This window comes from Tachysurus fulvidraco, chromosome 24 (genome assembly GCF_022655615.1).
Source record: "Tachysurus fulvidraco isolate hzauxx_2018 chromosome 24, HZAU_PFXX_2.0, whole genome shotgun sequence".
Taxonomy (NCBI): Eukaryota; Metazoa; Chordata; class Actinopteri; order Siluriformes; family Bagridae; genus Tachysurus; species Tachysurus fulvidraco.
Genome location: NC_062541.1, coordinates 1,565,900 through 1,580,319, shown reverse-complemented (window position 1 = coordinate 1,580,319; position 14,420 = coordinate 1,565,900). Strand labels below are relative to the sequence as shown.

Sequence of the window (14,420 nt, the reverse complement as noted above, 5' to 3'; positions counted from 1 at the left end):
GCAGTGTGAGACGAGTGAGACGTTACAGTGATGTTTAGTGGGAAAGAGAGCAGCAGAAACATGAACACGTTCAGTCTGTTCAGCTAAAAAAAAGCACAGTGTATGAACGGAATGTAGGAATGTAGGAATGTAGGAACTGCTGAAGCCTCGGTTTTATTCCCACACTTTATTCCAAGTGAAGAGCGAGAATGGAACTGAACTGACTGTTAGTTTCGTTTGTTATGAAGTTTTGTCTGTCTGTAAATGTGTTTTTAACCTGTATGTGACTCACACAGAGGCCACACCCCCTTTATTAGAGATGACTCACACAGAGGCCACACCCCCTTTGTTAGAGATGACTCACACAGAGGCCACACCCCCTTTGTTAGAGATGACTCACACATAGGCTACACCCCCTTTATTAGAGATGACTCACACAGATGCCACACCCCCTTTATTAGAGATGACTCATGCAGAGGCCACACCCCCTTTATTAGAGATGTCTCACACAGAGGCCACGCCCCCTTTATTAGAGATGACTCACACAGAGGCCACACCCCCTTTATTAGAGATGTCTCACACAGAGGCCACGCCCCCTTTATTAGAGATGACTCACACAGAGGCCACACCCCCTTTATTAGAGATGACTCACACAGATGCCACACCCCCTTTATTAGAGATGACTCATGCAGAGGCCACACCCCCTTTATTAGAGATGTCTCACACAGAGGCCACGCCCCCTTTATTAGAGATGACTCACACAGAGGCCACACCCCCTTTATTAGAGATGACTCACACAGAGGTCACACCCCCTTTATTAGATGACTCACTCAGAGGCCACACCCCATTTATTAGAGATGACTCACATAAAGGCCACACCCCCTTTATTAGAGATGACTCGCACAGAGGCCACACCCCCTTTAAGATGAGTCACACAGAGGCCACACACACTTTATTAGAGATGAGTCACACAGAGGCCACACCCCCTTTATTAGAGATGACTCACACAGAGGCCACACCCACTTTATTAGAGATGAGTCACACAGAGGCCACACCCCCCTTTATTAGAGATGACTCACATAAAGGCCACACCCCCTTTATTAGAGATGAGTCACACAGAGGCCACACCCCCTTTATTAGAGATGACTCACACAATGGCCACACCCCCTTTATTAGAGATGAGTCACACAGAGGCCACACCCCCCTTTATTAGAGATGACTCACATAAAGGCCACACCCCCTTTATTAGAGATGACTCACACAGAGGCCACACCCCCCTTTATTAGAGATGACTCACACAGAGGCCACGCCCCTTTACACACAGACTTTTGACCATACTGTCTCCGGGCTTTACAGCTGCACCACCACGTGTGTGTCCAAGTGATCAAGCAGCTAACGAAGGTGCTAAGAGACTTAGAGTTAATTTGAGACACGACCTTTGGTCTGTTGATCAGAACTCGGCTTTAAGGTGGAGAACATCTGAGGATATGAGGGTTGAGTGAGGGCTCAGTGATGATGTCACAGTGTAAGAGAACATAAGGAGGGATGAAAAGGGTACAGAGAGAGAGAGTGAGAGAGAGAGTGAGAGAGAGAGAGAGAGAGAGAGAGAGAGAGAGAGAGAGAGAGAGAGAGAGAGAGAGAGAGAGAGAGAGAGAGAGAGAGAGAGAGAGAGAGAGAGAGAGAGAGAGAGAGAGAGAGAGAGAGAGAGTGAGAGAGAGAGAGAGACTCTGATCGCATAAGGCCTGACAGTTGAGGTGAGACAGAAAGAGAGACAGTTCAAAGAAACTTTCAACAAAACACGCTTTGTCAGGTTGTGTGTGTGTGTGTGTGTGTGTGTGTGTGTGTGTGTGTGTGTGTGTGTGTGTGTGTGTGTGTCTCACATGTTCAGGGTCACACATCTGCTGAAGTCCATCTTCTGCTTTCCACACCTGTGTGTTGCTCACAGACAGACAAAATACAGACTCTTTAGGAAAGCAGGTTGAAATCTTCAGTGAAAGTTCATGTTTTCAGAAGTGAGAGACTTTCACATCTCAGCGTCATGGTGTTGGTGCCAGTGAGTATTTCAGTGTTGATCTCCTGGAGATTTCAGACCCACCCGCTGAAGTGAAGTTTACACAGAAAGGTGTGAAGAAAAACCAAACGTGATGTTGGTGAGATGGTCATAGGAGAAAGCTGACAGGGAGAAGAAACACGGTACAGCCGTGCTGAACAGGAAAGCATCTCAGCACACAGAGCTAACTGCTACATGCTAATTCACCTAAAGAGCTGCAGTTTGTTTCGCTCTCGTTCCTGTTCCTCTTACATAACGTGTCTGAGCGAGTGTTCGGGGCATAGAACAATATCACCTCATCTACTGAACATCATACAGGGTCTCAAATAAAGACAGGGACAGAAAGACAGATACTGACTGACACAGGAAGAGGAGAGAAATAAAGACAGAATGATCAAAAAAGATATCAAAAAAGAATATCTGAGGAACGTAGGAAAGAGAGAGAGAGAGAGAGAGAGAGAGAGAGAGAGAGAGAGAGAGATGGAGGACTTCCTGTTTACTGGATGCATTGTTCCCTTATTCTCTGTCATTCAGTATCACACACATACACGGCGTGGGGGAACAGGTTGTGGTGTGTGTGAAGTCAATTTGCATCAGGAAATGATGCTTCTGCAGATGCAGTGTGTGTGTGCGTGTGTGTGTGTGTGTGTGTGTGTGTGTGTGTGTGTGTGTGTGTGTGTGTGTGTGTGTGTGTGTGTGTGAGCAGTGGAAATTTCGGTTGATGATAGGTGAGCGTGTAGCAGAGGAAGAGTGCGTGAGGTGCGGCGTCTGTTCATCACATTTACACACCGCCGTTCACATCCTGCAACACACAAACACACACTGTCTTTACTAAAGCATGTGTGTGTGTGTCTTTTTATTAAAGCTGTTGGTAGTTTTGTTAATAGTTGTTAAAAATTAGCATTAAATATTTGTTTCCGTTATTCACAGTAACCGTGAGAATCTCCACAACAACAACAACAAAAATAAGAAGAAAAAAGAAAACAATAATAACGTTATGAGGGGGCTAATGCTAATGAGGGGGCTAATGCTAATGAGGGGGCGTGGCTTATATACACTAGCAGTACCTGATACATAATTGGCCGATTTTTAAATGTCACATGCAAACATGGTTTAGCATACCACACACTCACACTCATACACACTCACACGCACACTCATAAGCACACGTACTCACACACATGCACACACACACAAACACTCACACGCACACACATGCACACACACACACAAACACGCACATACACACTCATACACATGCACATGCACTCAATCTCATACACACACGCACACACTCATACACACTCACACGCACACTCATAAACACACACACACACACACTCACACAAACACGCACATACATATGCACATGCACTCAATCTCACATGCACACACTCACTCACACGCACACTCACACACACTCACATAAACACGCACACACACTCAATCTCACACACACAGACACACATTCACACGCACACACACATGCACACACACACACACACACTTACATGCACACACACACATGCACTAACACACACAAAACACTGTGTTTGTAGATTAGTTCTCGAGGTGTTTGATGGTGAACATGGAGTTAATGGAGTTTTTTTTTTAGCATAAATAAAATTAATAGTTGTGATTTTTATTAAACTATTTTTTAAAGATTTGACTAGTATTGATCTCTCTCTCTCTCTCTCTCTCTCTCTCTCTCTCTCTCTCTCTCTCTCTCTCTCTCTCTCTCTCTCTCTCAGCAGCTGAAACAGAATACGTGTTGTAATGGGGAAGCAGAACAGCAAGCTCCGTCCCGAGGTGATCCAGGACCTGTTGGAGAGCACCGATTTCACCGAGGAGGAAATTCAGGAGTGGTATAAGGGCTTCCTGCGGGACTGTCCCACCGGTGCGCTCACCATGGAAGAGTTCAAGAAGATCTACGGCAACTTCTTTCCGTACGGAGACGCGTCCAAGTTCGCAGAGCACGTCTTCCGAACCTTCGACGCCAACGGGGACGGAACGATAGACTTCCGAGAGTTCATCATCGCGCTGAGCATCACGTCACGTGGCCAGCTCGACCAGAAGCTCAAGTGGGCCTTCAGCATGTACGACCTGGACGGCAACGGCTACATCAGCAAGGACGAGATGCTGGAGATCGTACAGGTCGGCATGACGACCTGTTTTTTTATTCACTGCAGTTTTTCTCTTTCAGTCAGCAGACAGAGGAGCAGGGCTTCATTACACACTGCAGGGAATTTAGCATTTAGCCAATTAACACGAGCAGAATCGATGAGTCAGAGCCACAGCGCTGGGTTCGGCTTCCCCGAGCGGGAAGAAAAGGAACACAGCAGCAGCTCTGAAAATAATTGTGCTGAAAGCATGCTAGACATTAACAATTATCATCTGCATCTAGACCGAAAGCACAAACACCTGATGCTTATCTTCTCTATCCAGCTCTAGATGTCACTCATATAACAGGGTCAGCAAACGTCTGTGCATAAGTGCAGAGCAACAGGAAGTGAGCTACAGTCATGTGGGATACAAAATCCAAAATGAAAGTGTTTGCATTTCTACATACAAACAAACATCAGCTGATCAGATGACAGACACCGAGGCATAAAAATAAACCCTGCCCCAAACACCACCAGCACAAACATCCATCACCAACGGACGCTTTAAAGCCCTCAGTTTGCTTATTGTTCTGTGTATTAATGCTAAAGGTTCAGCGTTTCTCCCTCTCACTGTGTTACTGCCCCCGCAGGCCATCTATAAGATGGTGTCGTCTGTGATGAAGATGCCTGAGGACGAATCCACACCAGAGAAGCGAACAGAGAAAATCTTCCGTCAGATGGACAAGAACCGTGACGGTGAGTCAACACACTTCGTACACCACCCTACACCATCATACACCACGGTACACCACCCTACACAATCATACACCACTGTATACCACCCTACACCATCATACACCACGGTGCACCACCCTACACCATCATACACCACGGTACACCACCCTACACCATCATACACCACAGTACACCACCCTAACCCATCACACACCACGGTACACCACCCTACACCATCATACACCGCTGTACACCACCCTTCACAATCATACACCACCCTACACCATCATACACCACAGTATACCACCCTACACCATCATACATAATCACACACCACCCTACACCATCATACACCACAGTATACCACCCTACACCATCATACATAATCATACACCACTGTACACCACCCTACACAATCATACACCACAGTATACCACCCTACACCATCATACACAATCATACACCACCTTACACAATCATACACAATCATACACCACCCTACACCATCATACACAATCATACACCACCTTACACAATCATACACAATCATACACCACCCTACACCATCATACACAATCATACACCACTGTACACAATCATACACAACCACAATCATACACAGTCATACAGCACAGTACACCACCCTACACAACCACAATCATACACAGTCATACAGCACAGTACACCACCCTACACAACCACAATCATACACAGTCATACACCACCCTACACAATCATACACCACAGTACACAATCATACACAATCATACACCACCCTACACAATCATACACCACTGTACACAATCATACACAACCACAATCATACACAGTCATACAGCACAGTACACCACCCTACACAACCACAATCATACACAGTCATACAGCACAGTACACCACCCTACACAACCACAATCATACACAGTCATACACCACCCTACACAATCATACACCACAGTACACAATCATACACAATCATACACCACCCTACACAATCATACACCACAGTACACAATCATACACAATCATACACCACCCTACACAATCATACACCACAGTACACAATCATACACAATCATACACCACCCTACACAATCATACACCACAGTACACAATCATACACAATCATACACCACCCTACACAATCATACACCACAGTACACAATCATACACAATCATACACCACCCTACACAATCATACACCACAGTACACAATCATACACAATCATACACCACCCTACACAATCATACACCACTGTACACATTCATACACCACCCTACACAACCACAATCATACACAATCATACACCACTGTACACAATCATACACCACCCTACACAACCATAATCATACACAATCATACACCACCCTACACAATCATACACTACCCTACACAATCATACACCACCCCACACAATCATACACCACAGTACACAATCATACACCACCCTACACAATCATACACTACCCTACACAATCATACACCACCCTACACAACCACAATCATACACAATCATACACCACCCCACACAATCATACACCACAGTACACAATCACACACTACCATACACAATCATACACCAAAGTACAAAATCAGACACAATCATACACCACAGTACATTTACATTTACACCATTTGTCAGATGCCCTTATCCAGAGCGACATACAAAATTGCTTAAGTCTCTATCATTGGATACATTAACTCTGGTTCACAAGGTTACATACTTTTTTTAAATTATTTTTTTATATGTATTCATACATCAAACAGGGAAGTGCTAGTTGAAGTGTTTCATAAATAAGTAGGTCTGCAACCATCGTTTGAAGTGACTCAGCTGTCCGGACCCCTGGTGACAGAACAGAAAAGAGTCTTGTAGTATACTTACCTCTTACCCTGAGAGATGGTGTAGCCAGTCGAGCAGTGCTGGTAGATCGGAGGGTGCGAGGTGCAGTGTGAAGAGTGATGAGGGCTTTGGGATGAATCACCTGATGATCAGTAGTTCAGTTTTGCTAGGATTGAGCTTTAACTGGTGAGCAGTCATCCATGATGATATTCTGCCAGACATGCTGAGGTCCAATCAGAAGCTGTGGCATCTGAGGGTGGGAAAGAGAAAAGTTGTGTATCATCAGCATAGCAGTGGTAAGAGAACCCATGTGAGGAAATAACTTCACCAAGAGAGTGAGTATACAGGGAGAAAAGAAGAGTACCATGTACTGAGCCCTGTGGGACACCAGTGGAGAGTCTGTGTGGAGCAGATGTCACTCCCCTCCATGTTACCTGATATGAGCGTCCTTCCAGGTAGGAAGCGGACCATTCCCAAACTGATCAGCAAATCCCAAGGCCCCTGAGGGTGGACAAGACAGTCTTGTGGTTGACCGTATCACATGCTGCAGGAAGGTTAATGAGGATAAGGACAGATGACAGTTTGGCTGATCTAGCAGCATGTAGTTTCTCAGAGACGTCCAAAAGGGCTGTCTCTGTGGAATGAGCTGCTTTAAAGCCAGACTGTTGGAATCTTGGGGGTTGTTCTGTGAGAGAGAGACAGACAGTGTGTTCAAGAATTTTCAAGAGCAGGTTTCTTTAGGATGGGAATAACCCTTGCTCTCTTGAAGGTAGTTGGTACATGACCAGATGCTATGGATCTATTGATGATAGTGGTAATGAAGGGCAAGAGGTCTTGTGAGATGGTCTGCAGCATAGTGGAAGGGAGTGGATCCAATGGGCAGGTGGTAGGATTGCAAGACAATCATACACAACCATACACCACCGTACACAATCATACACAACCATATGCCATCGTACACAATCATACACAATCATACACTATACACAATCATACACAATCATACACAATCATATACCACCGTACACAACCATACACATTCATACACAATCATACACAACTATACACCATTGTACACAATCATACATCACAGTACACAATCATACACAACCATACACCACAATACACAATCATACACAACCATATGCCATCGTACACAATCATACACAATCATACACTATACACAATCATACACAATCATATACCACCGTACACAACCATACACATTCATACACAATCATACACAACTATACACCATTGTACACAATCATACATCACAGTACACAATCATACACAACCATACACCACAATACACAATCATACACAACCATACACAACCATACACCATTGTACACAATCATACACAATCATACACAACCATACACCATTGTACACAATCATACACAATCATACACCACAGTACACAACCATACACAATCATACACCATTGTACACAATCATACAGGTGGGAACAGGAACAACCATCTAAACAATATATGAGCATAAATGCTATAAAATAATATGATGATGTTAATACAATATGATTTACAAAATGACCTTTGAACCCTGTGTGTGTGTTAGGTAAACTATCTCTGGAAGAATTTGTCGAAGGAGCAAAGAACGATCCATCCATTGTGCGGCTCCTGCAGTGTGACCCGAGCAGCGCAGGGCAGTAAGGAGCAGAGCGACGCCTCCTGCTGCACGACTCTAACACTGCAGCTCTCCTTCATCCTCAACACACAGAGTTACATATGCGCATCAGTGTGAGCGGAAATTCCAACAACCAGGAAATGTCTGCTTAGAGAAACACACACACACACACCCATGGACTCAGTGACTGGAGTAAATCCCTCTGTTCGGTGCATACACACTGTGACAGGATATGGCACCGTCACACAGGAAGTGCTGGTATGATATTCATTCTGCTCTGGTCTATTACACAACGATGATATCTAGGAAGTGTTAAAAAATCTGAGAAAATATAGTATCGTAGTTCATTTAGCCACGACATTTTCATTAAGTACAAGTTTGTTTGTTTTTTTCAGTCAGACAAGTTCTGTGACTTGTCAACCAAACGCTCGAGCAGCCGCAGGTTTCTCCCCTACATGTGGAAGCGTTAGGTTCTCTCGATCACGAGCCTCGGATTAGACACTTAGGTGTGTGGAGATTTGAAGGAAAATGTATTAAACACGTGTGTGTGTGTTAAGTTAAAGCATGCGACTGCCCGTGCGATCGTGAAGCGCAATCGTTGTGATGAAGTCTGATAAAAAAAAAAACAACCTCTTTCCAAAAACTCAACACTCCATGTGTGTGTCGCCGTTATTGTTTAGTACAGTAGGAGAAATACGAGGCCTCGAGTGCCGTGGTGACCGCAGTAACATGTGAGTATGCTAGTCACTTCTCTAACATTAGCCAACTAGCATTAACCTAACCGCTTTAGCAGTATTTATCACCTTACTAAGTTTCATGAAGCTACGACGCACCGCCTAAAGGGTTCTAGCGTCGTATTCCTGTTACTATGCTTTAAATCGCCAAGACTGTAATTTATTAAGAATTACATCATCACTTACTTTTTATCTGTTTAGAGTTACTCACAAGAGTAGAGTTCTCTCTATCACATCACAGCAGCTGTAACCATTCTGACATCAGAGACTCCTTCCAGAAATATTACATAAACACCTCTGTACAGGAAGCAGAAAACATCACCGTGAGCTGTTACTATAGAAACGTTAAGGTATTTAGCAGCGCTGTGGTGTTAAGTGGGCATCGTTTGCTATTGCTAGTGCTAGTGTTAAAAAGCTCTGTCCGCTTCCTGAACACCGGGAAACTCGTAAGCTGCTTTCTCCTTTTATGAGATTTGACGTTCATCTCGTTGCAGATGTTTTTATCTAAACCGCCATCTGAGTTAAGCAGGATTGATGCGGGAAGCTAACCGCTTTCATCGTCATGATCCACATAACGCACGAGTTGTTTGGAAATAATGTTAGCCTAGAACATGCGTGGACATGTCTAATCACGTTCCTGATGCACTGTGATCGGACTCGTCGGTCTTTTGTCAAGTTTTGTTTTGTTTCGATTTTGTCTAATTCATGTTTGTTCAGAATATCAGAAATGGTTTTTGTACTTGAATGCAGGGCTGACAGCAAGATGGAGACAGTCAGTACAGAGAATTATCATAATAAATAAACTAAATTAATAAATTGATTGATTAATTGATTGGTTGATTAAATAATTAATCAGGCAAGTAATTAATCAATGAATCAATTAATTGTGTAATTAATTAATTGGTTACACAATCAAGCACTTAATTAATTGTTTGATTAATTACTTGGTTAATTAATCAAGCAATTAATAAATCAATCTTTTAATTAATTAAATGGTTAACAAAAATAAATGTTTTAAGTTTAAATATCCACATCACCTGATTTGTGCTGGTGTAATTTTTCTTTTTGTTAGCACTTAGCATTGAGCAACTGACTAGCCTAGCTAACCTCATTCCTTCAGCTGTAACAGCACAAAGTCATGTATCATGTAAGTGAGCATCAGCACACGGCTACTTAGCATCAGATCATCAACACGATCAGAATTCTTCATATCTGATGGACGACTCCAGCAGTGAACACGGACATTAAGTACTCAAGAAAGAAAAAAAAAATTTATATTTAAATGTAGGAAATATTTATTCTTGTTATTAATATCCATGGCTTCTGTCACACCGTGAGATTGTTCAACTGACTTTTTTCTTTTTAATTTGATGTAAATGATGTTGTTTAATGTCCAGTGTAATGTGAGGCTCGGTTCATTCAATGTGAAGAAACATTTTATGCACAATATTATTTTATAAATGTTCCAAATGAATTATAAATGGAATTTTACTGGTTGTTTGTTCGCTTCTTTTGTTTATGTGCTGATTAGCAACAGGATGAAGAATGCTTTTTAACTGCCATGTTTTTCTAAATGACTAAAATGCTAACGAGTTTATATTCTCATTAACATTTAGCTAGTAAAGACTCACTCATTTCCTACCGCTTATCTGAACTTCTCGGGTCACGGGGAGCCTGTGTCTATCTCAGGCGTCATCGGGCATCGAGGCAGGATACACCCTGGACGGAGTGCCAACCCATCACAGGGCACACACACACTCTCATTCACTCACACACTCACACACTACGGACAATTTTCCAGAGATGCCAATCAACCTACCATGCATGTCTTTGGACCGGGGGAGGAAACCGGAGTACCTGGAGGAAACCCCCGAGGCACGGGGAGAACATGCAAACTCCACACACACAAGGAGGAGGCGGGAATCGAACCTCAACCCTGGAGGTGTGAGGAGAACGTGCTAACCACTAAGCCACCATGTCCCCCCTAGTAAAAACTTTAGTTTTAATTTGCATCTGGTCAAAAATCCAGCATCAGTTACACAGTGTGTTAATATAACCTTGTTATAAACAGATAAGTTAGACAGTTTATAAACAGTCAGAGATATTTATGAAGACTTAGTATGACATCTTTGGGTTTTATAAACGGGTTTTGACCGACAGTGGGCGCTGGTGAGCACCGTGTTCATTTAAACTGAGCAGCTTCATTAGCTGTCGCCAACAAGCTAATGTTAAGCTAACTGTTATATACTAACATTAAAGTATTATTATGATTATTGTTATTATTATTATAATGTCTAAAACCACTGGCCAGGTTTGCATGATAGCAGACAATTCTAAACTATTATATTGTGTAAAACGATAGCAAGGTTTACTAGCAAGCTAGCTAACATTAGGCTAACTATTACATAAACTGTGTAAACTATTAGTAAGCATGCTTAATTAGCATGCTAGCAAATTTTAGACTAGCGTGCTAGCTAACGGTTGGTCAGTTCAAATACTGTGTATTATACAGTAAAAAGATTGTTACTAAGTATTAGCACCCTCTCGTCCAGATTAATGCATAAAATAAGCGAAATGAAGTATTTCTGTTATTTAATTTCTTTCGTATATAAAACATGTGAGATGATGTGAGACAACATGAGACACGTTTTGTGGAATAAAAAAATTTTATTTACAAAAATAACAAGATCTTTACTAATGAGTTTGAACATCTGAGATATCAGTAAAACCTTCTGACACGAAGACATGACAATGTTAAATTCACCTTAAATTCACAACAGGAAATTCCTGGACACACAAACCCACAACACACTGAAAAGCAGAGCAACGTTTTATACTCAGAAAAGTAATGGATGAGTTTAGCATTGATGCTAATACACACATCTGACATGTCTGCCTTAAACACATCTGCCTTAAACATGTCTGACTCAAACACATCTGACTCAAATACGTCTGCCTTAAACACATCTGATTCAAACATCTGTCTCAAACACGTCTGACTCAAACACATCTGATTCAAATACGTCTGATTCAAACACGTCTGACTCAAACACATCTGACTCAAACACGTCTGACTCAAACACGTCTGATTCAAACATCTGACTCAAACACATCTGATTCAAACATCTGACTCAAACACATCTGACTCAAACACATCTGATTCAAATACATCTGATTCAAACACGTCTGACTCAAACACGTCTGACTCAAACACGTCTGATTCAAACATGTCTGACTCAAACACATCTGATTCAAACATCTGACTCAAACACGTCTGATTCAAACACGTCTGACTCAAACATCTGACTCAAATAGGTCTGACTCAAACACATCTGACTCAAACACATCTGATTCAAACACGTCTGACTCAAACACATCTGACTCAAACACATCTGATTCAAACATCTGACTCAAACACGTCTGACTCAAACACATCTGACTCAAACACATCTGATTCAAACACGTCTGACTCAAACACATCTGACTCAAACACATCTGATTCAAACACATCTGATTCAAACATCTGACTCAAACACGTCTGACTCAAACACATCTGACTCAAACACATCTGATTCAAACACGTCTGACTCAAACACATCTGACTCAAACACATCTGATTCAAACACGTCTGACTCAAACACATCTGACTCAAACACATCTGATTCAAACATCTGACTCAAACACATCTGACTCAAACACGTCTGACTTAAACACGTCTGACTCAAACACATCTGACTCAAACACATCTGATTCAAACACGTCTGACTCAAACACATCTGACTCAAACACGTCTGATTCAAACACGTCTGACTCAAACACATCTGACTCAAACACATCTGATTCAAACATCTGACTCAAACACATCTGACTCAAACACGTCTGACTTAAACACGTCTGACTCAAACACGTCTGACTCAAACACGGGAGGAAATCGGAGGACGTCTTATTTCGCATCATGGAGTACAACACATATAAAACAAACCACGGGGGACTGCAGTACAGCTACGCCTGAATTCCACAGTAATTATCTTGTAAAAAAAATCATTACACAAACTTATAAACATAATAAAAAACTGTACATGGCACAAAATAATAATTATACATATATTAATGAAACCCATCAGACCGGAGTGTTGAAACATGGACGAGGTGAGAGAGGAAACACAGCACAGTTCTGTAGCATCAAACAGCACTATTATTTATTTACTTATCTGTTTCTTTATTTATTTGTTTATTTATTTGTTTATTTTAATAAAATTCAGCCTTAAATTTGATCACGTCGTCATTTTCCTCTAACGGAGCGATCGGTTTGCGTCGTTTAAACATGTTCTACTTTTCAGCTTGTTATATAATTTTGGATTTTAATATTGTTAAGAATAAGAAAAACACTCTGATGTTGCAGCACAGATATTTTAGACACGGATTTATTTTGATTTCCTGAATTTTTCCTTTAATTCTATTTCTAAATCTAACAGTAAAGAGAAGCAGATAGGAGCTTAAAGTCGAGTTCGTCTGAAATGTTTCAAATGTGCACAGGTTGTGAATAACGAGGCTGTGAAATGATACGTTAAAGAAAAGTTTCTGGACCTTAAATGTTCACACGTCTGATTTTTCAGCTCTGTAACATCCTGAATTAACATTTATAAAAGTAACATCACATTATTACACACAGGAGAACTTCCTGTTAGCGCCGTGACCGGAGGTGATTCAGGAGTCACGTGACTCTCCGGGCGACTCGTCTCTCTGTGTGTGTGTAGAACGTCGGCTTCGTGAGACGCCGCTTCGCTTGGACCTGATTAGAGTTATGGGTTGACGGTGCAGCTGTTGAACTCAGCACCATGTTGGAAAGAAGGCTTCACATCTTCATCTTCCCAAAAGCAAACGCATCTAAATCTCAGTCAGGGTGATTTTGAAGGCGTCGCCGTAGCTCTCGATACTCAGGATGAAGGTGTCCTCGTTGGAGTAATGCTCGATGATGTTGTCGTCCATGTTCACCAGGATCCTAGAACACAACACTGTTTAATTATCACAACCCCAAACACACAGCTCTGATACACACACAGCTCTGATACACACAAACCCTTACACACAGCTCTGATACACACACAGCTCTGATACACACAAACCCTTACACACAGCTCTTATACACACACAGCTCTTATATACACAAACCCTTACACACAGCTCTGATACACACACAGCTCTGATACACACACAGCTCTGATACACACAAACCCTTACACACTGCTCTGATACACACACAGCTCTGATACACACTGCTCTGATACACACACTGCTCTGATACACACACAGCTCTGATACACACACAGCT

General features: G+C 42.2%; 2 protein-coding genes across 4 annotated transcripts in view; one reads left to right on the top strand and one right to left on the bottom strand.

The window, feature by feature from the left end:
* The window catches only part of ncaldb (neurocalcin delta b), a 19,734-nt gene extending 9,150 nt beyond the window's left edge, over positions 1 to 10,584 (top strand). The window contains exons 2-5 of one of the 3 annotated variants that reach the window (XR_003443097.2): positions 3,784 to 4,183; positions 4,782 to 4,887; positions 8,286 to 8,612; positions 8,750 to 10,584. Coding sequence is in view for 2 of the 3 variants with exons in the window: in XM_027163061.2 (XP_027018862.1) it covers positions 3,806 to 4,183; positions 4,782 to 4,887; positions 8,286 to 8,380 (579 nt within the window). In the remaining variant the exon portion in view is untranslated. Of the gene's footprint in view, positions 1 to 3,780; positions 4,184 to 4,781; positions 4,888 to 8,285 lie in introns of all 3 variants that reach the window. The other 2 variants (XM_027163061.2, XM_027163060.2) reach the window with 2 other exon arrangements.
* Positions 10,585 to 13,123: 2,539 nt separating this feature from the next.
* The window catches only part of grhl2b (grainyhead-like transcription factor 2b), a 28,856-nt gene continuing 27,559 nt past the window's right edge, over positions 13,124 to 14,420 (bottom strand). Inside the window, exon 16 of the mRNA XM_047807812.1 lies at positions 13,124 to 14,090. Coding sequence (XP_047663768.1) covers positions 13,976 to 14,090 — 115 coding nt within the window. The 3' untranslated portion in view covers positions 13,124 to 13,975. The remainder of the gene's footprint in view (positions 14,091 to 14,420) is intronic.